At 40.1% G+C, this 24,308-nt stretch overlaps 1 protein-coding gene across 3 annotated transcripts in view; it reads left to right on the top strand.

The window, feature by feature from the left end:
* Nucleotides 1-24,308, top strand: part of CMSS1 (cms1 ribosomal small subunit homolog) — a 370,073-nt gene that overhangs the window by 326,574 nt on the left and 19,191 nt on the right. For all 3 annotated transcript variants that reach the window (XM_065913767.1, XM_065913769.1, XM_065913768.1), the window contains exons 2-3: nucleotides 6,681-6,769; nucleotides 23,057-23,128. In XM_065913767.1, coding sequence (XP_065769839.1) covers nucleotides 6,681-6,769; nucleotides 23,057-23,128 — 161 coding nt within the window. The remainder of the gene's footprint in view (nucleotides 1-6,680; nucleotides 6,770-23,056; nucleotides 23,129-24,308) is intronic.

Here is a 24,308-nt window from a genome sequence, read left to right as displayed (position 1 = left end):
TAGAAGATTTGAAAAACATAATTAAAGTCTATCCATAATTATGTATAGAACTGTGCCCCTTATTCTGTTTTTAAAATTTTGTAATTGATTGTGTATTGAGGCAGATGGTTACTTATGTGGTGATGATTTTATAATGTATGCAAATATCAAACTGCTATGTAATTTACCTGAAATCAGCATGATATTGTATGTCAGCTATTTAAAAAAATACATATATGTTAAATAAATATTTATCTACTAGGTCAGGAGCTGGCAAACTATGACCCATAGACCAAATCCAGCCTGGGTATATTTTTGTTAATAAAGTTTGTCAGAAAACAGCCACACCCAATCTGATTTTGCATAATAGCAGAATCCAATAATTACTGACAGAGACCTTATTGCTCTGCAAATCCTACAGTTATTTTCTGTGTGGCACTAGAAACCTAAAAAGTGCACTGATCCCTGTGCTAGAAAATAAAACAAGCCTTTTATTAAAAAGTTTTATTAAATAAATCTTTTATTAAAAAATGCAGGCCATTTTTCCAACCACAATATAACAAAAAGGTAACTTTTGAAAAATCTGTTTTAAATAACTCATCAGTCAAAGAAAGTCATTATAGAGTCTTTAAAAATATTTAGAATTAAATAATGATGAAAATGCTATAATATTAAAGTGTATGGTATTCAGATTAAGTTATAAAGCATTAAGAAAATATATGGACTTCCCCGATGTCTCAAGAGGTAAAGAATCCACCTGCAATGCAGAAGACACAGAAAGCAACGGTTCGGTCCTTGGTTGGGAAGACCCCCTGGAGAAGGACATGGCATCCCCTCCAGTATCCTTGTTTGAGAAATCCCATGGACAGAAGAGCCTGATGGGTTACGGCCCAAAGGGTCGCAAAGAGTTGCACACAACTGAACGGCTAAGCACACACACAAGAAATTTTATATCTTTAATGCTTACATCAGATGGAGAAAAACGGTGGGCTAAACATCCAGCTACAAAAAGTAAGAACTCAAAAGAGTATACTTAAAGTGAAGAATCTTAATTAGTGCACTAGAAATCAAAGAAGCAATAGAAAACATAATAAAGAACCTAGTTTTTTTTTTTTTAAGAAATACATCTCCAAGACATTCCCAACTCTTTTATGAAGTTAAAAAAAGTGAAAGTGTTAGTCGCTCAGTCATGTCTGACTCTTTGCAACCCCATGGACTGTAGCCTACCAGGCTCCTCTGTTCATGGAATTCTCCCGGCAAGAATACTAGAGGGTAGCCATTCTCTTCTCCAGGGGTCTTCCCCACCCAGGGATCGAACCCACGTCTCCTGCTTGCAGGCAGATTTTTTACCATCTGCGCCACCAGGGAAGCCCGTTTATGAAGCTAATATAGCCTCAGTACTTAAACCAGACAAAAACAATACTAGGAAGGAAAATTATGTAAATAAATGTCTAAAATAAAATGGTAGCCACAATATAACCAACATTATTAAAAAAGAAATATATCTTGACAAATTGGGATTTGTCCTAGGAATAGCAAGAATGATTTCTTTAACATTAGACAACATATTTTTACAGTTTTCCACATTAACAGATTATAGGAGAAGCCTATATGATCATCTCAGTAAATGCAAAAACAAAAAGCATTGCATTAAGCTTAACACCTATTCATGATTTTAAAATAAAAGGACAAACAGACCTCTTAGCAACCAGAATAGAAGGAAGCATCATTTAGCTAAACATTTAGTGATAAGCACCATCTTCTCATGCAAGGGTAGTGTGAGGGTTAAGCTTGTGGACTCAGACATTAGAAAGTTAACTTCTATCATTATTTTTTAAAGTTGGGCTTATTGAGGAATAATTTACATAGTAAATAACTTACATAGTAAAATTAGCCCATTTTTGTGTATGATTCCATGAGTTTTTTTGTATTGCAGCGCATTCCAGTATTCTTGTCTGGAGAATCCCATAGACAGAGGAGCCTGGCAGGCTACAGTCCATAGGGTCACAAAGCGTCAGACACAACTGATCACATATTGAATGACTGACAGTTGTGTAACCACTACCACAATGAAGACATAGAATGTTTCCAACAGCCCCAGAAGTGTCCCATCTCCAGTCCCCAGTAACTATTGATCTGTTTTTTATTCCTATAGTTTTGCCTTCTCCAGTACCACACATTATACAGGCGTTTGATTCTGGCTTCTTTTGCTTAGCGTCATGCTTTTGAAACTTACCAGGTTGTGTGTTTCAGTAATTTATTCTGCTGAGAAAATATGAGAACCATAGGAGAGTTAAGCAGGTCTATAGCTAAGGCAGATCTAGGTTTTTGTGAGGCATAAAGCTTACGCAGTGTGGCAGGGTGAGGCCTCTCAGGAAAAGAATACAAAACTACAGATACAAAATAAGATACGAAAGAAATTGTTAAAACAGTACTGTTATAAACACAAGAATTCTGAAAAGTTTTATTTTATTCATTTTCATTAGATAAGAAAAAACTGTGTTTATTTTTAAACTGTAAAATGCTTTGTCTAATATATTCCTATATGAGAGACTTTCCATTTTGAACACACGAAACAAGAACCTAATTTTTGGCTTACAGTTTTACATTTTTGATGATTAGAAGAATTTTCCACTGACTAGTTTCTGGTTTTGTTCATCCTAAATCTGCTTTCTCCTCCACTTCCTGCATTGTTCCAAGGAAGGAGGCTACAAGTGTGTTTGTGTTACAATCCACAACTTCTCGCCCTGCACACTCTGTGTCAGACGTCTGGTAAGTTGGCTTAGGGTGGTAGGAATATTCCTGAAAACATTCCTACACCAGGACAGCTAGCAGTAGTTTAATTATAGGCTTTGTGATTGTGAACCTTATTATAAGGTTATAATATTTCATTAAACTCAGAGTCTGTCCAATCAGCTCCCTCTAATTGGATCCCCAGAATGCTCACTCCAGCTCCAACATCACTCAGTAGGAGAGCGACAGAGATGAGTTCTGAGTGGAAATAGACAGTGGTCTATTGTACTTATTTTAGTCCCCATATAGCTTTCTTTTGCTAATTTTTAAAGAAAAATTAACTATGAGCCACTGCCAGTACTCTCCCTAGGGCCTTGAAGGAGTCCATGCAAGCAAATACTTAGAAGCTTACAGAAGTTGCTGAGAAATTAGATTTCTGATACTTCTCATAAAGAGGACAAAGACAGGGATTGAAGGAAAAAGATATGTGCAACTTTTAATTTTAGCTTTTTGCTCTTTTCGCCTGGGGTTGAAAAAGAACAGTGTACTTGACTGCACTTCTGGAAGAATTTAACGAATCCCATCTGGTCGTGTCCTCTTTTCTTTTCCTTTTTTTTTGATGTGGCCCCTCCGGGAGTTGGAAACAAGGCGACCCCGTCGTGGTGACTCCACACCGTGGGCTGAATCAGCCCGCTAGAACTGAGCGGCACGGTCCTGGCTTCAGTTCCTCAAATGCCGGCAGTCCTGGAGGGATCCAGCGGCTGGAGCCATGCTGGCTAGATTGGGTCCCCATGCTGCTCTTGTCATACTTTCTTAATGGAAATCACAGAACTAGCATCTTGACTTCAGAAAAGCAGTTTTCTTTTTGGAACTAAAAAGCATCACAGGCTAAAGAAACAATTTATTCAACCTTTGTCTGATATTAATATCTGATATATATAGATATGATGTTAATATAAGCTGATATTAATATAATTAATAGAGTATAATGTATTAATATAACCCCTGCTATTTTATCAATATATATTACATTTCATCCATCATTTTGCTTTTAGCTATACTGTTATATTTGAAATAAGTTTCTTATAAATAGCATATAGCCGCATGCATGCTCAGTCATGTCCAACTCTGCAACCCCATGGACTATAGCCTGGCTGGCTCCTCTGTCCATGGAATATTCTAGGCAAGGATACTGGCGTGGGTTGCCATTTCCTACTCCAGGGGATCTTGACCCAGGAACTGAACCTGTGTCTCCTGCATTGCAGTCATATTCTTTACCCCTGAGCCATCTGGGAAGCCCCAGCATATAGTTAGGTCATGTTTTTTAATCCGCTTTGTCAGTCTCGGTCTTTAAGTTGGTGTGTTTAGATCATTTAAATTTATATAATTATTGATATGTTGGGATTCAAATCTGTCATTTTATTTCATCTTTTCTGTTTATTTGCTATTTCTCGTTTATCTTCCCTGCCTTCTTGTGAGTTACTTGAACTTTTTAGAATTCTGTTTTGATTTGTCTTAATATTTTTGAGTGTACCTCTTTGTATAGCTTTTTTAGTGGTTACTAGAACACTCGTGTGGGGGTTGGCCTCATTACCACGGGGCAGTTTGGAGAGTCCTGATTCTCTGACCCTAGTGGGAAAGAGATGCCCTTCGTTACTACCAGGAGGAGGTGTAAGTCCAGGCTCACGACGTGTCCACCGAAGTGCACTGGAGGTGGTGGTGCTGGAGAACAGGGGTTTCCCACCACCCTTCAGGGACGGAAATCTCTTCAGGAGTTCAGTCCCTACTTGACCACTTCTGACCACCACCCTGACGGAAGGTGGAAGAGAAGTCGGGATGCCTCATTACAGCCAGACAAAGGTGGAAGCTTCGGTTCCCCACTCAGCCTTTGCTGGTGTAGGCAGGGTCACAGCTTTTCCGTTGTGTCTGGCTGGAATAAGTAGTTGTTATCTAAAGGTTTTCAGTCTTGGTAGGCTGTCCTTTTCCTGGTCATTTTGTTAAATAGAGCATACATTTATTTGCAGGGGCTTTTTTTTTTCTGCTCTCACTCAGCATTTCCAAGTTACTAGCTTCTTTAGCTCCAAGTCTGAGATAATGAGCTAAAAGAAAACCTACTGAGCTCACCACTGTGTTGTTCCTGTGGGCCTCCAGATCCCTAGCCCGTCTCACTTCTTCTCTCCACCTTTCAGAGATTTCCTCTGTTTGTTTTATGTATAATGTTCAGGGTTTTTTGCTGTAACTTAACAGGAGGAATAGGGGAAAATATGACTACTACTGCTTTCTTCCCAGAAACAGTTCTATAAATACTTTTAATGCCAACTTAATCATTCATTTAAAAAGCCCTGTTAATCTTCTACCTGCTACTGCTTCATTGAGTAGAGTCCTTTTTTTCACTCTACACAGTTATTAGGCAAGCTTCTCCTGAAAAACAGAAGCAATAGGGAAATAGATACTTTTGCTACATATCTATCTATATTTATTGTTCTCTCTCTTTGCCTCTCTGTCATGTGTGTGTGTGTGTGTGTGTGTGTGTGTGTGTAAAGGAGTTAGCTCATGCAGTTATGGAGGCTGTCAAGCCCCAAGATCAGCAGTGTGGACAACAAGCTGGCCATCCTGGAGAGCCAATGGTTTAGCTGCAATTCTAGTCAGAAGGCTTTGAGAGACAGGAGAGCTGATGGGATAGTTCCAGCTCACTGGCCTGCAGGCTCCAGACCCAGGAAGAGCCAAATGTTTCAAGTCCAAAGGCAGAACAAATTATCTTACTCAGGGAGGGTCATACCTTTAGTTCTATCCCAGCCACACCTGATTGGCCATCCCTTCCACAGTAGGGAGGGCAATCTGCTTTATTCCAGTCCGCCCATTCAGTGTTATCTCAACCAGAAACACCTACAGAGAAACATCTAGAGTAATGTTTGACCAAGTATCCGGACCACCCTGTGGCCCAGTCAAGTTGATACATAGAACTAACCATCTCAGGACCACTGGACTAGTTAATCTGTACCTAAATATGAATTCTGACCAGTATTACTCAAGACTCACATTTTGGGCTTGGAGATATACAGAAAAACTCAAAGGGAGTGAGTGAAGTCTTTCAAAGATTCAAAAATGTGTTCAGAGAGAACAGCCACTAAAATCTGAAAGACAGGATAGCATTATGGGAAGCAAAAAGCTTATGGTTGCCATGTTTCTTTTTTTTTTTTTTAGAGTGGAAAATATAACTTTTATTCTGAAATAGACCTGAAAATCTGAAGTACAAATTCAAATGAAATGTTAAATTTCTTTATTTCTTATAAAATTTTTGTCAAGTAGAAATGGAAGTTGAGTGCATTTATAGACTTTTTTTTTTCTTTTTTTTTGCCATGTTTCTTTAAAAGAACTTTTTAAACAGAAAAATTGTTAAAAACTTTTATTATTAAAAACTTTTTTCCTGATTCTTAGGATAAGAATTTACTTTTTCCAGTGTTGAAAGATTTTATAAATTTAAAATAAGAATTCCTCACGATGTATAATCCTTTTGTCACGTTCTCTTTCGTTACCTCTGGGGCCAACACACAGGTGTTGAGAGCTGGCTGGGTCTCAGTACAGGCAGCATCGCTTATGGGGGAAGACTTTGGACTCAGAGAGATGTGGGTCCCCAGGTGTGTGACCTAGGGCAAATTACTTTATCCCTCCAAGCAACAACTTTTCCATCTGAAAAGGGAGAGTAACTCAGTGTGTGTTCCTTGATTAAACAGTCTCAGTTTTAGACATCTGGATAATCTTCATTTGTGTAGTTTTATAAGTAACGCTGCCACCTTGGTTCTTCAATCGCCATCTTCATTTTGGATCATTTTCTCAAATTCAGCTTCTTAGAGGTGAAATTATCGAGTCAAGGGACAGAACCTTCTGAAAAGATGGTACCAAGATTACGCTAGAAATGGGAGAAAGAGCAAGGTGCTTCACTAATTTTTAGTCTTTCTGTTTCCTAGGAGCATCAGATGGTGAAGGAGGAGGAGACACGGAAATGGCGCAGCAGGAGACAGCTCCAGGTCCTGCCCTGTCCAAGAAAAGCAAACCGGTGAGAGTCACAGTTGTTGGCTCTGCAATCAGCCTCTTCTTCCCTCCTGCAGCGTTCCCTCTGTTGCATTGCCAGCTGTGGGTGGGCTTTGAGGGAAGCTTGTACCTTCTCTGCCTTTGAAAGAGTCAGGCTTCATTAATTACAGACCAACAAGGTCTGTTTTCCCTCTAATGCTTTTTTTTGTTTGTTTGTTTGTTTATAAGAGAAATGTACAATAATGATATCTCAGTTTCTTGTAGTATAGTTTTACCAAAGACCCCGCCTTATTCTTTTGGGTATAGTTCCTAGGAGGAGACAAATAGCATAAATATAGGCAAGATGAGCCCCACAATCAATGCATGATCATAGGGACAAACCATGCTGTGAGGAGGCTCTCAGGGCCTCATGACTGCCTAGCATCATGTCTGTTGTGTGAATTCTTATCAGAGATTCTCCACCTTCGTATTACCACATGTGGGAATCTGATAGACTTTGCTTCTTGGACTTAACGGTCTTTTATTGCCTTTTCATTCTTTTTATTGCCTTTTCATTCTTTTTATTGGCCACTCACATCCATTTGCAGCTTTTTCACCTTAATGTGTCCCTCCAACCGAATTGGTAACCATGTGTGATTTTTAGAGGACTACCTACTGTCAGTCCAAAGTCACCATCTCCTTCTCAGGAATGACTTGTGATCTTATTCATTGTTGTGAATTCACTAAATCATATCCTAGTCTTTGCGACCCTCTGGACTGTAGCCCGCCAGGCCCCTCTGTTCTTGGGACTTCCCGGGCAAGAATACTGGAGTGGGTTGCTCTTTCCTTCTTTGGGAGATCTTCCCAACCCAGGGATCAAACCCGAGTTTCCTGCTTTGGGAGGCAGATTCTTTACCACTGAGCCACCAGGGAAGCCCATTCTTATTGTAGGTGGCCCTAAACTCATTCCACTAGAGGGTGACTCTACCCAAAGTTTGTGACCAGACTTAGGATAATTGTGGGAAGCAGTTTTTGCATTGTGGTTACCTGCAAGCTGTGATTCCTTGGGCAAGTTAAACTCTCTGTGCCTCATCTCTCTATTGGTAAAATGGTGTTAATTGTATTTCCTTCACAGAGTTGCTCTGGGGATTAAATGATTAATACTTATTAAGCTCTTTAAATAGTGGTTGGCAGAGAGTAAGCACTGAAGTGATAAATATTATAGTGAAATATACTTCAGGTCTTTTATTTTTTCTTTGTGGGGTGGGGGATGCAGAAAAATTTACATAGTTAATGTATAATCCACCTTGGTTTTCTCTCCAGCCATTAAATATTTAACTCCAAGGTCCTATATAAATTTCAGTTTTAATCATTCTTTCTAAGACCTACAGGTTAACATCTTTAGCTTTTCAATTGATCTCACCAAGATGGGGTTTGATTTTTATCTTAACTTACTCCACTGACCACACCATAGTCGTGCCTTCTTTAACCTCTGCCTCTAATAGATGCCTCCCTGCAGAACTTGTTTCCCAGTATCCTTTGTAGCCATTGACTTTCTTTTTCCTTACTTTCTCCCGTGATTTTCTTTTTGATTGCACCTCACTTTTTCTGGGCTCTTTGGTGAAAGAATAAATTTGCATTAATAAACTCACTCAGGTATGAATCTTTACTGTCTTTTTATTGGCAGAGCCTTCGCCTTGCTGTATATCCACCTATTTTTTACCTTCTTCCTCCTTGAGTCTTCTTTTCCCACGATCAAGTTAGATAAATGACAGGGAACCACAGGAAGAAAAGAGAAAAACTGAGGAAGAAAAAGTTAAGCACATTCTTAATTGCCATGAGCGTTCACCTGTATTTCAGCAACCCAAGTTTCAACACTAATAAAACAATTATTGAGCACTCAGCACGGGCGCTGTGTAAGGTCATGACTCACAATCATCACAGCTGCCCTGGGAGGGCAGGGAGATCCCATTTGACAAAGAACCTGAAGCTCAGAGTGAGGGGTGCCAGGAGTCGTGACCCATTTGACTGCCTTCAGGGCGCCTCCTGAGGATGACATTGCTTCCAGTTCTCTTTCCACCTGTCCTTCCTCGTTCAGCTTGGAAAAATTAGATTTACTGTGTCATCAAGGGCTTTGTTGGTCACATACCAGTGGTATTTGGGAAAAAAAAATCACAAAAAGTTAAATTTTACTGTTCACTTTAACCTCTTTCAACCTGCTCTGATTTCTTTTGCTAACAAATTGCTTTGAAGAATCAAGGTCCTAGATAGACACAGTGCCCTAATCCCTCCCCCAGGCCTGTCTTTACTGCCCTGATCAGAGTTCACATGGGGATCCCCTGTGCCCTCTGCCTTATTTAAGTGTTATCCATCTCACTCCCTGGTCTCCCCCCCAGGCTGTATACCTCTGTGCATCTCCACTGCCCCTGGCACAGAACCTTCACTGAGCTGACACTCATTTCTGAAAAGGAGGCATGAACGACTAGCCTGGAATCCCAGTTTTCTTACCACTCTTCCCATCTCAACCCGCCATGTCCCAGCTGTGAGGCATCGGCTCCCTGACCCTTGTCCTGTCATCAGCCCCTCCTTGAAGGGTCCCCGACCTTGACATTAGAGCTGGGAATCTTCCCTCTTCCAGCCCGAATACCACACAGTCCCTCGAGCTCCTCTCTGGCCTCCCCGTCCTGTCTCCTGATGCTCTGCTCCCTCCGGAACTCATGTCACCACCCCAAGGACCGCCTTTTCGTCAGGCTGACTGCTTTCTCGAGTCCTTCTCGAGTTGTTTATGCACATAAAGCCGGAGTCTCCAACTAGTCCATGAGCACCCTAGGGACCAGCATTCATTTGTGTCTGCTGTGGTAACCTAGCTCCGCCACAGGTGCCTTTGGCACATATAACCAAGTCTTGGTTTTCTAACAGTAATTTTACTTTTTTTTGCTGGATAAAAAAGAAAAATAAAAGAAATTATTTAAGTTAAATTATTTAAGTTTTGAATTTTTTTTTCAAATTCACTTAATCGTTTGCTGTTCTTTAAGGTTTTTTCTGTGTTTGTTTTGTTTTTTTAAACTTGCATAGCAGCTGCCTGGCCTTATGCTGCTAGCTGTACTGTGCGTTTAGACTTTAATATCACCAGGTGAGAGTATGTGTCCAGTTGGATGGCGTTTCCTCCTTTGCCATGGCTGGGCCTGCATTTCTCTTACTGAGTCTACATCTCCCATCTGTCCAGTTTTTCAAGCAGCAGATTTATAACTTTATAAAAGTTTTTTACCCTTAAAACTACATCATCTCTAGCAACCATTTTACATCTGAATAATCATCCTTGGCCTCCTTAATAATGTGAGTATAAAGATTTGCCAAGAGTTCTGTTTTTTCTTTTTTTTCCAAATACTGCTTCCAAAATAAATCATGAACTCCCCTACTTCTAGAGATTGCATCACCCTCTTTCCTCCTAAACATCAGTCATTTCAGAGCCTGCCCTAGTGACTTTGTAATTATGGTTCCCAGAATGTAATCCCTTATGAGGGATTTCATGACTTTTCATTGATGCCTCCATGATGTCAGTAGCCTTTTAATGGTTCCATGACCCATCCTCTCCCCCTCAGAGACCACACTGAACTTTTTTATTGAACTAGCTTTTTGTTTATCTCCTTGGATCATAGAAGAATCTTCAGCAGAGTACTTATCACTTTCCCCTCTTACTTACCTTTCTCACTGCAGCATTTTTTTACTAATTATTTTCACAGTGGTCGTTTCATTATCTCTCCTACTCTTTAACTTCAGTATTATTCTTGATGAAGAAGAAAGAGGACTGTGTCCTGTCCACTCTCTGATTTACCTTCTTCCTTTATATGGTGTCTCATTTCTGTCTCTCTTAGTAGTAATCTCTCGTTGCATAACAAATTACCGCCAAAGTTAGTAGCTTCAAACAGAAAAGATTCCTAATCTCAGCTTCTGTTACCTATATCTCATCAGTCGTCAGTCAGGTTATGAGCTGAGGGTTAGTGGCTCCACTGTGAAGAATGCTCCTCAACACTCATTCAGGTGGCTGTTGGCAGGCCTCACTTCCTTATCCTCCATCAGAGGGCAGACAGACTAAAAACCACAATCACAGAAAACTAACCAATCTAATCACATGGACTACAGCCTTGTCTAACTCAATGAAACTATGAGCCATGCCGTGTAGGGCCACCCAAGATGGACGGGTCATGGTGGAGAGTTCTGACGAAATGTGGTCCACTGGACCACTGGCAAACCACTTCAGTATTCTTGCCTTGAGAACACCATGAACAGTATGAAAAGGCAAAAACTTAGGACACTGAAAGATGAACTCCCCAGGTTGATAGGTGCCCAATATCATACTGGAGATCAGTGGAGAAATAACTCCAGAAAGAATGAAGGGATGGAGCCAAAGCAAAAACAACACCCCGTTGTGGATGTGACTGGTGATGGAAGCAACGTCCGATGCTGTAAAGAGCAATATTGCATAGGAACCTGGAATGTTAGGTCCATGAATCAAGGCAAATTGGAAGTGGTCAAACAGGAGATGGCAAGAGTGAATCAGCAAACTAAAATGGACTGGAATGGGTGAATTTAACTCAAATGACCATTATATCTACTACTGTGGGCAGGAATCCCTTAGAAGAAATGGAGTAGCCATCATAGTCAACAAAAAAGTCTGAAATGCAGTACTAGGATGCAATCTCAAAAATGACAGAATCACAGTAATCCAAGTCTATGCCCCAACCAGTAATGCTGAAGAAGCTGAAGTTGAGTGGCTCTATGAAGACCTACAAGACCTTTTAGAACTAACACCCAAAGAAGATGTCCTTTTCATTATAGGGGACTGGAATGCAAAAGTAAGAAGTCAAGAAACACCTGGAGTAACAGGAAAATTTGGCCTTGGAGTACAGAATGAAGCAGGGCAAAGGCTAATAAGAGTTCTGCCAAGAGAAGGCACTGGTCATAGCAAACACCCTCTTCCAACAACACAAGAGAAGACTCTACACATGGACATCACCAGTTGGTCAACAACAAAATCAGACTGATTATATTCTTTGCAGCCAAAGATGGAGAAGCTCTATACAATCAGCAAAAACAAGACCAGGAGCTGACTGTGGCTCAGATCATGAACTCCTTATTGCTATATTCACACTTAAATCAAAGAAAGTATGGAAAACCACTAGGCCATTCAGGTATGACCTAAATCAAATCCCTAACGATTATAGAGTGGAAGTGACAAATAGATTTAAGGGACTAGATCTGACAGACAGAGTGCCTGATAAACTATAGACGGAGGTGCGTGACATTGTACAGGAGAAAGGGGCAATCCCCAAGAAAAAGAAATGCAAAAAAAGCAAAATGGCTGTCTGAGGAGGCCTTACAAATAGCTGTGAAAAGAAGAGAAGCAAAAAGCAAAGGAGAAAAGGAAAGATATACCCATGTGAATGTAGAGTTCCAAAGAATAGCAAAGAGAGATAAGAAAGCCTCCCTCAGTGATCAGTGCAAAGAAATAGAGGAAAACAATAGAATGGGAAAGACTAGAGATCTCTTCAAGAAAATTAGAGATACCAAGGGAACATTTCATGCAAAGTGGGTTCGATAAAGGACAGAAATGGTATGGACCTAACAGAGTGAGTGAAGTTGCTCAGTCGTGTCTGACTCTTTGTGACTCCATGGACTATAGCCTACAAGGCTCCTCTGTCCATGGAATTTTCCAGGCAAGAGTACTGGTGTGGGTTGCCATTTCCTTCTCCAGGGACGGATGTAAAAGAAGCAGAAGGTATTAAGAAAAGGTAGCAAGAATACATAGAGGAACTATACAAAAAAAAATCTTCATGACCCAGATAACAACAGTGGTGTGATCAGTCACCTAGAGCCAGACATCCTGAAATGTGAGTCAGGTGGGCCTTAGGAAGCATCACTATGAACAAAGCTAGTGGAGGTGATGGAATTCCAGTTGAACTATCTCAGATTCTATAAGATGATGCTGTGAAAGTGCTACACTCAATATGCCAACAAATTTGGAAAACTCAGCAGTGGCCACAGGACTGGAAAAAGTCAATTTTCATTCCAATACCAAAGAAAGGCAATGCCATAGAACATTCAAACTATCACACAATTGCACTCATCTCACACGCTAGCAAAGTAATGCCCAAGTAAAGCCCAAGTAAAGCCCAAGCCAGGCTTCAGCAATACGTGAACCGTGGACTTCCAGATGTTCAAGCTGGTTTTAGAAAAGGCAGAGGAACCAGAGATCAAATTGGCAACATCTGCTGGATCATCAAAAAAGCAAGAGAGTTCCAGAAAAACATCTATTTCTGCTTTATTGACTACGCCAAAGCCTTTGACTGTGTGGATCACAATAAACTGTGGAAAATTCTGGAAGATGGGAATACCAGACTACCTGACCTTGAGAAGCCTGTATGCAGGTCAGGAAGCAACAGTTGGAACTCGACATGGAACAACAGACTGGTTCCAAATCGGGAAAGGAGTACGTCAAGGCTGTATATTGTCACCCTGCTTATTTAACTTATATGCAGAGTACATCATGAGACACGCTGGGCTGGATAAAGCCCAAGCTGGAATCAAGATTGCCAGGAAAAATATCAATAACCTCAGATATGCAGATGACACCACCCTTATGGCAGAAAGTGAAGAAGAACTAAAGAACCTTTTGATGAAAGTGAAAGAGGAGAGTGAAAAAGTTGGCTTAAAACTCAACATTCAGAAAACTAAGATCATGGCATCCAGCCCCATTACTTCACAGCAAATAGATGGGGAAACAGTGGCAGACTTTATTTTGGGGGGCTCCAAAATTAATACAGATGGTAACTGCAGCCATGGAATTAAAAGACGCTTACTTCTTGGAAGGAAAGTTATGACCAACCTAGACAGCATATTAAAAAGCAGAGACATTACTTTGCCAACAAAGGTCTGTCTAGTCAAGGCTATGGTTTTTCCAGTGGTCATGTATGGATGTGAAAGTTGGACTGTGAAGAAAGCTGAGTGCCAAAGAATTGATGCTTTTGAACTGTGGTGCTGAGGAAGACTCTTGAGAGTCCCTTGGACTGCAAGGAGATCCAACCAGTCTCTCCTAAAAGAGATCAGTCCTGGGTGTTCATTGGAAGGACTGATGTTGAAGCTGAAACTCCAATACTTTGGCCACCTGATGTGAAGACCTGACTCATTTGAAAAGACTCTGATGCTGGGAAAGATTGATGGTGGGAGGGGAAGGGAACGACAGAGGATGAGATGATTGGATGGCATCACCAACTCAATGGACATGAGTTTGGGTAAACTCTGGGAGTTGGTGATGGACAGGGAGGCCTGGCATGGGGTCCATGGGGTTCATGGGGTCGCAATGAATTGGACATGAGCGACTGAACTGAACTGAACTTCCTCATCAAATGAGCCTCTCCTTATGGCTGCCTCAAAACATTGCCCCTGGCTTCCTCCAGGCCACGTGACCCATGAGGGAATGAGCAAGATCATTCAAGACTGAAACCAGAACTAATCTCAGACTAACTCAGAACTGACATCACATCCCTTCCTCCATATGCTGTTAGAAGTAGATCAGTAAATCCGATCCATATTTAAGAGGAGGGGATGAATTCCAGGATATAATGTTCACTGCACACTTCCTAGGGTCTGGCTACAGTCTGCCCTCTGACCCCTAGTGATTTAGATCCCTCCCATATGCAGAATGGTTCTTCCCTGTAGCTCAGCTCAGATGGTAAAGAATCTGCCTGCATTGCAGGAGACCTGGGTTCAATCCCTGGGTTGGGAAGATACCCTGGAGGATGGCATGGCAACTCACTCCAGTATTCTTGCTTGGAGAATCCCATGAACAGAGAAGCCTGACGGACTGCAGTCCATGGGGTCGGAAAGAGTCGGACACGACTGAGCGACTAACACTGCTTCTACTACATATGCAGAATATATTCACCCCTCCCAAGGCTTGCAAAAATCTCATGCCATTACAGTGTGAGTTCAGTGCCCAGAATTTCATTGTATTCAAGTCCACGTGCAGTTGAGTTTCCTTGGATTTAGTCCCTTAAGTATAGCTCTTTGAGTATATTTCTTCTCAACCTGTGTTAACTGAAGAGACAAGTTATCTAACCTCTATGTATCCAACATCAATCTGTGAGACAAACACTGGATGACTTTATAGACATTTCTGTTCAAACCAGAGGAACAAAGAGTCATTGGTCCACAACATTCAGAAAGTGTTGGGAGTTTCTTGATTAAGTCTTAAGGCTTAGGGTCTCATGGTTCTTGGCTCTGCTGTTTGGGTTCTTGTTCTGTCCTTTGAGTCATCCTCTCTTTAAAAAAAAAAAAAAGACAAGAAAGGTAACATGTATTTGCAACTAAGCAGCTCTTTCAGCTTGCTTCTTGACAATAGAAATCTGAGGGTTCATCTCTGATCCTCTCAGTTTCTGAATATATAACTCCTTTAGGAATTTTGTGGGTTTCCTATGATTCTTCTGGGATTTGCTCCATTAGACAGAAGTCACACCCACAAATCTTTTCCAGATAAACCATCTTTTTTTTTTTTTTTCAAACTTTAACCTTTTTATTTTGTATCAAAGTGAAGTGAAATTCGCTCAGTCATGTCCAACTCTTTGTGCCCCCATGGACTATATGGTCCATGGAATTCTCTAGGCCAGAATACTGGAGTGGATAGCCTTTCCCTTCTCCAGGGGATCTTCCCAACCCAGGGATCAATCCCAGGTCTCCCATATTACAGGCAGACTCTTTATCGGCCGAGCCAAAAGGGAAGCCCATTTTGTATTGGGATATAGCCAATTAACAATGTTTGTAGTTTCAGGTGGACGGCAAAGGGACCCAACCATACATATACATGTGTGCATTCCCCCCAAACCCAACTCCCATCCAGGCTGGCGCATAGCATTGAGTAGAGTTCCATGTGCTAGGTAGGCAATGGAATATTACTCTGCCATTAAAAAGAATGAAATAATGTCATTTGCAGCAACATGAATAGACCTAGAGAGTGTCATACTGAGTGAAATAAGTCAGACAGAGAAGGAGAAATACTGTATGGCATCCCTTATATGTGCAATCTAAAAAGAAATGATACAAATGAACTTACACAACAGAAAGAGACTCGATAAAGTCTTCTGTACCTTGGGCCTCAGCTGAGACAGTTACTAGACAAGACCCCTCAAGCTTCCTAGACTCGTGCTTGAGAGAATCACCAAGGCACACCTTTAATTTCTTTAAAGACTTTTGTTTGGTTGCTAATTTGGCTGCAGTGTGGAGCTTGTGGGATCCTAGTTCCTTGCTGCTGCTGCTGCTGCTAAGTCGCTTCAGTCGTGTCTGACTCTGTGCGACCCCACAGACGGCAGCCCACCAGGCTCCCCCGTCCCTGGGATTCTCCAGGCAAGAACCCTGAAGTGGGCTGCCATTTCCTTCTCCTAGTTCCTTGACCAGGTATCAAACCTGGGCCCTCAGAAGTTAAAGTACAGAGCCCTAGCCACTGAACTGCCAGGGAATTCCCTTTCAAGATTTCTTAGGTGATTGTGTCTCTGTCCAAAAGTTTTGAACAGTGTGCTCAGATACTATCCATCTATCACCTTATTTTTGATACATTTCAAAGTTATTTGCAAAAATCAGTACAGCCTGCTCAGATGCTTCAGCATGCATATTACTTTTTAAAGTTCAATATTTACTTTAAAATAAGTATTGAAAATACTTATTTTAATATTTAATATAAATATTATTAAAATATTTATAAGTAAATAAAAATTTTAAAGTTCTTTTTTTCCCTTTTAAAGTAAAGTTAACATACAAAAAAATACAGAAATGTCGAAAGTCCTCTTCAAAACTGCTTGCCCCTGAGGCAACCATTGTTCTGATGATTTCCCCCCATAATCAGTTTTCCTTTTTCTAGAATTTCACACAAATTAAGTCATACAGGGTACACTCTTTTGCTCTCGACGTCTTTTATTCAGCACAGTGTTATTCAGATTCATCTGTGTTGATGATGGAGGTCTTTTCTTGTTTTCTCTTTCTTTTTTGTTTTGCTGAGTGTGTGAGTCTGTACTGCTGACATAACAAAGTGCCTGGGTGGTGTAAACGACCAAAACTCATCTCTCACAATTTTGGAAGATGCAAGTCCATGATCAAGGTACTGACAGGTGTCGTTTCTCCTGATGCTTCTCTCCTTGGCTTGTAAATGGCTCCCTTGTCACTGTGTCCTCATGTGGCCTTTCTCTGTGTACGTACATTCCTGGTATCTTTTCCCCCTCCTACAAAGACACAAGTCTTACTGGATTATGACCTCATCTTTATGATCTCTTTAATTGCCTCTTTAAAGGCCCTATCTCCAAATATGGTCACATTAGGGATTAGGGCTTCAGCATATAAATTATGGGGGGTCACAATTCAGTCCATAACACTAAATAATATTCAATTATATAAATGTGTCACAATTTATTATCCATTCTTCTGTTAATGGATGCCTGTGACTATTTCTTGTTAGGGTCTATTATGAATAAATTTGCAATCAACATTCATATACAAGCCTTTTTGTTAACATAAATCTTTATTTCTCTTGAGTAAACACATAGGAATAGAACTGCTGGATCATATTTAGTTTTGTACAAACTGCTAGAATTTTTCTCAAAATGAGAGTTCCATTTTTCCACTTCCACTGTCAGTGTATCAGTTTTACTTGCCTTATTCTCTTATCAACTTTTGGAGTTATCAATCTTTTAATTTAAACATTTCAGTGAGTGTATGTTGAATAACTTTTGACCAAACCAAATAAGCAGCTCTAAGTTGCTTTTTTTAAAAATATTTTATTTATTTACTCATTTATTTTATTTATTTTGGGGTGTGCTGGGTCTTCATTGCTGCACGTAGGCTTTCTCTAGCCAGGGTGTGTGGGCCTCCCATCGAAGTGGCGTCTGTTGTTCGGGCCACAGTCTCCAGAGCTGAGGGCTCACTCATGCACACAGGCTTAGCTGCCCCATGACGCGGAGTCTTCCCGGACCAGGGATCGAACCCACGTCCCCCACACTGGCAGGCAGATTCCTAATCACCGGGCCACGAGGAGGCCCCTAACTTGTCTTAATTTTTACAGTGAACATGCTTGTTTTTGTTATAAAATGACAATTTAAATTTTATCTTTTTACCAAGGCAATAATCGAACACTGTTAAAGGTTTTTAGTGGAAAAACAGCAGTCTCTTCCCTTCTCTTATCTGAGTCTTCCCTCAGTGGCAACCACTCTCAGTCTTTAGCTGTTTTTCTTATTTGCTACCTTATATTTCATACTGCAGTTTCTTGGTTTACCAATTTTTGACCTTATCTTCCTGAGGTGGCACACAAGGGCGTAATCCTGTCGTCTGTGCCCTATTCCCTCTCCAGCTGCTGCCTCCTCTGCCAACACGATATTATATTTTGGTTAGAACAGTTGTCACTCTCTGATTATTATGACCATGGAAACACTGTTCAATGCTGAGGAAAAGAGAAGCTATAATCATCTCTGCTTTCTTATACAACTGTTTATTTTCATGGCATTAATAATTACCTCATTTCTTCATTTGCCTGACTTGCTGTGTTCCTATTGTTAATTGCTCCCATATGTTACAACATCTCTTCCACATGCCCATAAATAATATTTTCCATATGCTCAAGTAGAACAGTTATTGTTCTTTCCTACGCTTCTCCACACTTTTTTTCCACTTGGAGTTGGTTATTTTCTAGACTTTCAGAGCAACTGAGACTTCTCTTTGCTATTCCCTCAGTTGTCATCTGGATTGGTCTCTCTATTTACTGAATCCTGTATCATCCTCTTTCTTGATTTAGCCCTTTATTGTGCTAGAATGGAGCCTTTAGTATCTGCAAATAAGAAGTAAATTTTTTGAGACCTTAAATATCTGAGAATGTTTACTGAGATCTAAACATTTTCCTCTTAACTTGACTGATAGTTTTTCTGGGTATAAAAAAATCTAATTTGTAGATAAATTTTCCCCATAATTTTGAAGGCTTTGTCCCACTGAGTTCTGGCTTTCATTACTGTTGTTGCAAGGTCTGACACTATTCTTTTCTTTGAACTCTTTATTATTATGTTACTGTTTTTCTTTTGAAGTTCTTAGAGTCTTTTGTTTGTCCATGATGTTCTGAAATTTTACAGTAATTTTCTTTAGTGTGGGTATTTTTCTTATCCATTGTACCGTATACTTAATGGACTTTGAATTTGGAGTTTCACGTTCTAGAAAGTTTCTTTCCGTTCTGGAAAGTTTTTCTTATTTGTCACTCCTTTCCCACTGTTTTATGTGACTCTTACTTTCTATAATACCTTTTATTGTCATGTTGACTCTCTTAAGCTGATTCTCTAATTTTGTTACTACTTTTTTCTTATTATTTTTCATCTTTCTGGAAGATTTTTCTACTTTTCTTTAAGCCTTCCTCCTGTATTTTTATTCCAACTTTCTTATTTGTTTTAATGGTTAATTTTTTTATGATTTTTTTCCCATGTGGATATCATCCTGTTTTTGTTTCATAGCTGGAAATTCTTCCCTCATCTCTCTGTGAATACTAATTGTAATTGTTTTGAATAATTTGTAATCATTTTGTTTGTAATTGTACTTCTAAGAATAGTATTGTAATTGTAATTTGTTTCCTCGGGGTTCTTTTTTCTTTTTGTTTATTTGCTCTCATGTTAGAGACTTTCCTTAGATGTCTGATGAACTTTAGCTGTCTAGTCATATTAAAGAGAGATACGCTAAAAAGTTGATGGAAAACTTTTGTACGTAAGTGGGGCTTGCCAATTGGTAGAGCTCTTGGTAGGGTGATATGAAAAGAAAGCAGGACTTTTACTATGGAACCCCCAAAGTCACTCTCTTGGAGCATTTGTCTCAGGTTATTTTATTTTTCCAGAGAAGAATTCAGTAGTCTCCTGCCTGTACTGTATAACCTGGCTTGAGACACCCTGAAAGAGGGACGAGAAAAGGAGCTGAGTCTCAATCTCCGCCCTGTCTCCCCTGTGCTAGACTTCTCAGTCTTCTTATTCTCTCCAGAGCATAAATCTCCAGTCTTCCGTCAGGAAGAGCAAGATGAGAGGAAGCAGTAATAGGATAATTGCTTGGCTGCCTGGACAGAAGATAGAGCCAGATGGGAGTAGGAAGGAGGCACATCATTTTAAGTGTAAACTTTCATCCAGTCTCTTTATTTCAAGCCCTTTCCCCTAGGTAGTACCTTGCACCACCCACTGTTCAACCTTTTCAGGGCCCAGTAAGTGAAACAGACACACTTCTTGCTATCTGCCGCCTCTCTAGAAACCCAGGGCCTCGCTGTCTCTCTCCCTCTGCTAAATAGTGTCCATCCAGTTTCAGCCACTTTCCATTTTTCAAAAAATTGTTGAAATCTCTCCACTACTGTTGTCCTCTCTTCTGGTTTCTTGGTCCTTATAGATTTATATCTTTTCAGTTTCCTTTATTTTCGTTTTAGTAATGTTTTGAAAAATGATTTGCCATGGTTAAAACCAGAAGCCTCATTCTTAAAGAATATAATTTTTGACACTTTAAGTAGTTGAAAGCGTACCCCCAATTAATTGCTTTTCTAAATGCTTAATATGTTTTTCTGTTAAATGTTTTGGAGCAAATGTGATTCTTCTAAATCTTTAACTTCATACTCCAAGTACATATTTTAAAAATCACTATATAAAGAAATGACTTGACTTCAGTTCAGTTCAGTTCAGTCGCTCAGTTGTGTCCGACTCTTTGCGACCCCATGAATCACAGCATGCCAGGCCTCCCTGTCCATCACCAACTCCCGGAGTTTACTCAAACTCATGTCCATCGAGTCAGTGATGCCATCCAGCCATCTCATCCTCTGTCGTCCCCTTCTCCTCCTGCCCCCAATCCCTCCCAGCATCAGGGTCTTTTCCAATGTGTCAAATCTTCGCATGAGGTGGCCAAAATATTGGAGTTTCAGCTTCAGCATCAGTCCGTCCAGTGAACACCCAGGGCTGATCTCCTTTAGGATGGACTGGTTGAATCTCCTTGAAGAAGCACAAGCTGGATATCAAGATTGCCGGGAGAAATATCAATAACCTCAGATATGCAATTGATGTTGCTTATTACCTGCCAAAGATAGATGCTGTTGGAATTGATTCTATCAATGATTACCTGGCCTGCTATGATGCTTCCTCATTTTCTTACCTAGTCTCTCTGAGGGGAAACATCAGCATTGGAAAGGCAGTTAGCAAAGTTTAAGAAGTTTCAATACTGTGGGATTTGTATTTCTTCATAAAGTCATCTTACTTCTGTGGAAATTGACCCCACAAACTTGCATCCTCCTTAGCATCCTACTGCACTCAGCTAAAGTGACTGCTCCCAGAAAATAAATATCATACTGTATTCCCTTTAAGATGATGTAGGAATTTGAACCTAATATACAGAATCTTACAAAAGCAATTGTCAAGCCTGTATTTTTTTTCCTTTGCATGATTCAGAATTATTGTTTTTGTTTTTGTTTTCCTTTGGAGAATCCATGTCCTTATAACTGAGCTCAATTCCACATTTAATTTCTGTTGTGTTTAATTGGCTTTGTAAACCTAGCTTGAATACAATTCCGCACATTGAACATACACTCAGAGAGCACCTCCATTTGCTAAATAGGGAAATGAAATAGATTCTACATAGGCTGCCCCAAAACCTTGCTACTGGTGACAAGATACTGCAGCATGCCTTGAGGCACCTAGGGATCTACTAATCGTATGCAGGCTTTGCCACAGGAGCATGAGCTGATGTTGACCTGATCTGTAACTGGACTCTTAGGACTGTCTGGCAGCTTCTGTAACATATTAGAACCTTGGCCCCAGTTCTAATTGGCATCAAATTAGAGTGTATCTGCATCCACAAGACAGTTTAACTTTCTACACAAGAGAGATCATAATATCTTTCTTTCTTTAGCTATGATGCATCTGTACTTTACAGGGTTTTTGTTTTAACTAAGAAGCAGCTGAGATTTCAAGATTCCCATTTGAATCTACTTCTCTATCACTGAAATAGAGTCTAGAAACTGCTGGTCCTGGCCCCATGTCTTGAAGAAATTATATAGCGTTATATTTCTCTGGCTTCAGGCCCTAGGCATTCTTAATCTTCAGACTGTCTGAAAACTTTAATAGAAAGCTTCATCTGTAATCATTTTAAACAGAACCAGTGGAGACAAAATTGCTTTAGTTAGTAGTTTACCAGCTCAAACTGAGTACTCTCTAGTTGGAATGGAAACTCAATGAAGAAAAAACTCAGAATAAGTTTTCACTTACATTTTATATCTTACTTGGCAACGGGTTTGAAAATGTTGCATAAAAGATCCAACACAGGAAACATTTTATACAACTGCTTATGATTAATAAATATGGAATTTGAAGCATTCCATTTTATAAATCAAAGTCTTAGCCCAAATTTCCTGTTTTTCTACACTTAAAAAAAAACCCTTAGGGTAAAAATAGCACTAAACTGTATAGGGTACTTCAGGGGTCAAGGCAACAGGCAAAATCAATTACTCAAGATGCCATGGTGCTGAGACTTTTGTCAGACCATTAGCAGAAACATTCATTTTGCAGTCACTATAGATAAGGCATTTGGTGCAGCTGGTTTTATAAAGATGTAAGAAAATATATCCTTCAGATTTTCTATACCTATTGAGAAGAGGAAAGGAATGGATAACAAAATGATAAGTCAGTAACTTGGAAATACAGTCTCACACATTGCTAGTTCATAGACCACACCAGTCATGCTAGTCAAAGACTCTTATTTTTACTACATGTTAATTTTAACCATATCTCTTTCTGCCTGTATTTTACAAACCTGGCCACTGTCTTCCACTTTTAATACCCTGCACCACCACCTCAAAACATATATTCACTCACTCACACATTTTGACCTTTGTTAATAGATTTTCCTGTCTTAGGTCATCTGCACTTTCTCACTTTTACAAATTCTCTCAGCCAGCCCCAGCAAAATAGCCTACAGTGGATGTTGCAACATTTCTTTGTCCGTATTAACAAGATATTCTGAAGAATACATGCATGACAATAGGTACTTCGGGATTCATACCGTCAGTTGACACCTCATCATGCTAAGTGAAGTCGTGTCTGACTCTTTGCTACTCCATAGACTATACAGTCCATGGGATTCTCCAGAAATCCAGGCCAGAATACTGGCCTTCTCCAGGGGATCTTCCTCACCCAGGCATCGAATGCAGGTCTCCCACATTGCAGGCAGATTCTTTACCAGATGAGCCACCAAGGAATGGCTCATCATGCTAAGATGAAGTTTTCTCATCTATGTTTCTTTATAGCCTAAAGAATGTTTCTTGATACAACCGAAGGAAACAAATGAAGATGCCGCCAAGACCAGGAAGAGGAAAAAGGTAATATTAGTCACTTTTTACAGTGGTGTGGCCCTGCGTGGTTCCCGTCACACTGTCATATAGTGTACTTTGGTGAGGCAGTTATTGTAATCCCCACTTCAGAGATACAGAAGTTGTAAAACTCACTGAGGTGTGGTGACTCTCTTAAGGTCAGGAGTAAGAAGTGTTTCTGCTGGAGCTAAAAATAAATTCTTCGAATTCCTATTTCAGTCTTGTGGATTACCAGGCATCTTTGTTACCCTGTGTTTTCACTGTGGTTAGAAGTCAGACATGGGTTTCTAATTCTAGAAGGGGTTCAGAGCTGTCCTGCCCTCTGGCCCCTCTGGATTTATCCAAGAAAAGAAATTTACCAACCTTCTTTTCTTAACCATTTCATTTTTTAAAAATCTTATATCTTAGAGTATTAATAAGAAAAGATTAAGCAGATGAAAGTAGTGTAAGTATAAGGCATTTCTGACTCTTAAGTTTGAACCATAATTTAAAGCAAAGACTCCCCTTGCATTTTCAGACTTGCCTGTGAACATATAGGAAACACTGTTGCTCCTATACAGACTTTCTTATGGCTCAGCCTTGAAGAAAGTGTGGTTAGCTTTGACCTTCTACCACCGTTGTGAAAACAGCAGTGTAATTCTCTCCCTGCCAAGAAGGGTCTACTGCTGTAGTCAGCAGAGGAAATATGATTGGGATTAGAGGAAAGAAGATGGACTCAAACCAATTACTTAACAGCAAGCTTTTAGAAAACTGAGAGTGTGTGTGCATATGTTTTCCTTGCCTGCATATGGCCAAATGGGAAGATGGGAGATGCCAAATTGGCTGAGGTTTGGCAAGTCCTTAAAGAAATGACTTTAACTTCTCTTTGATAGTTTGTACACTAATGGCCTCAAGAGTGTTACGTTCTTGGGGCTCAAGGTCAGAACTGTGGCTAGATAGTTTAGCCTTGGCTTGAGGTCTGGGTGAAATGTGCCCACTGATGACATTTTTTTTCTTTTTTTTTTGTTAAGTTAATTCATTTGACAGAACTTTGTTCTTGGCAGTGGTATGAAACAGAAGATAGTATGGACCGAGGGGGAAAAGGTGGTGTCGGAGGCAAGGAAGGGCTCTTTCTGAATTTTTGGTGAAACATTAGAAAGATAGAAGGGAAGTTCATGATGAAAGTTAAATGAACAATCTGTGTTCCGAG

Source organism: Muntiacus reevesi, chromosome 21 (genome assembly GCF_963930625.1).
Source record: "Muntiacus reevesi chromosome 21, mMunRee1.1, whole genome shotgun sequence".
NCBI lineage: Eukaryota > Metazoa > Chordata > Mammalia > Artiodactyla > Cervidae > Muntiacus > Muntiacus reevesi.
The sequence above is the reverse complement of the archived record's forward strand: the minus strand, read 5'-3'. Positions and strand labels throughout refer to the sequence as shown.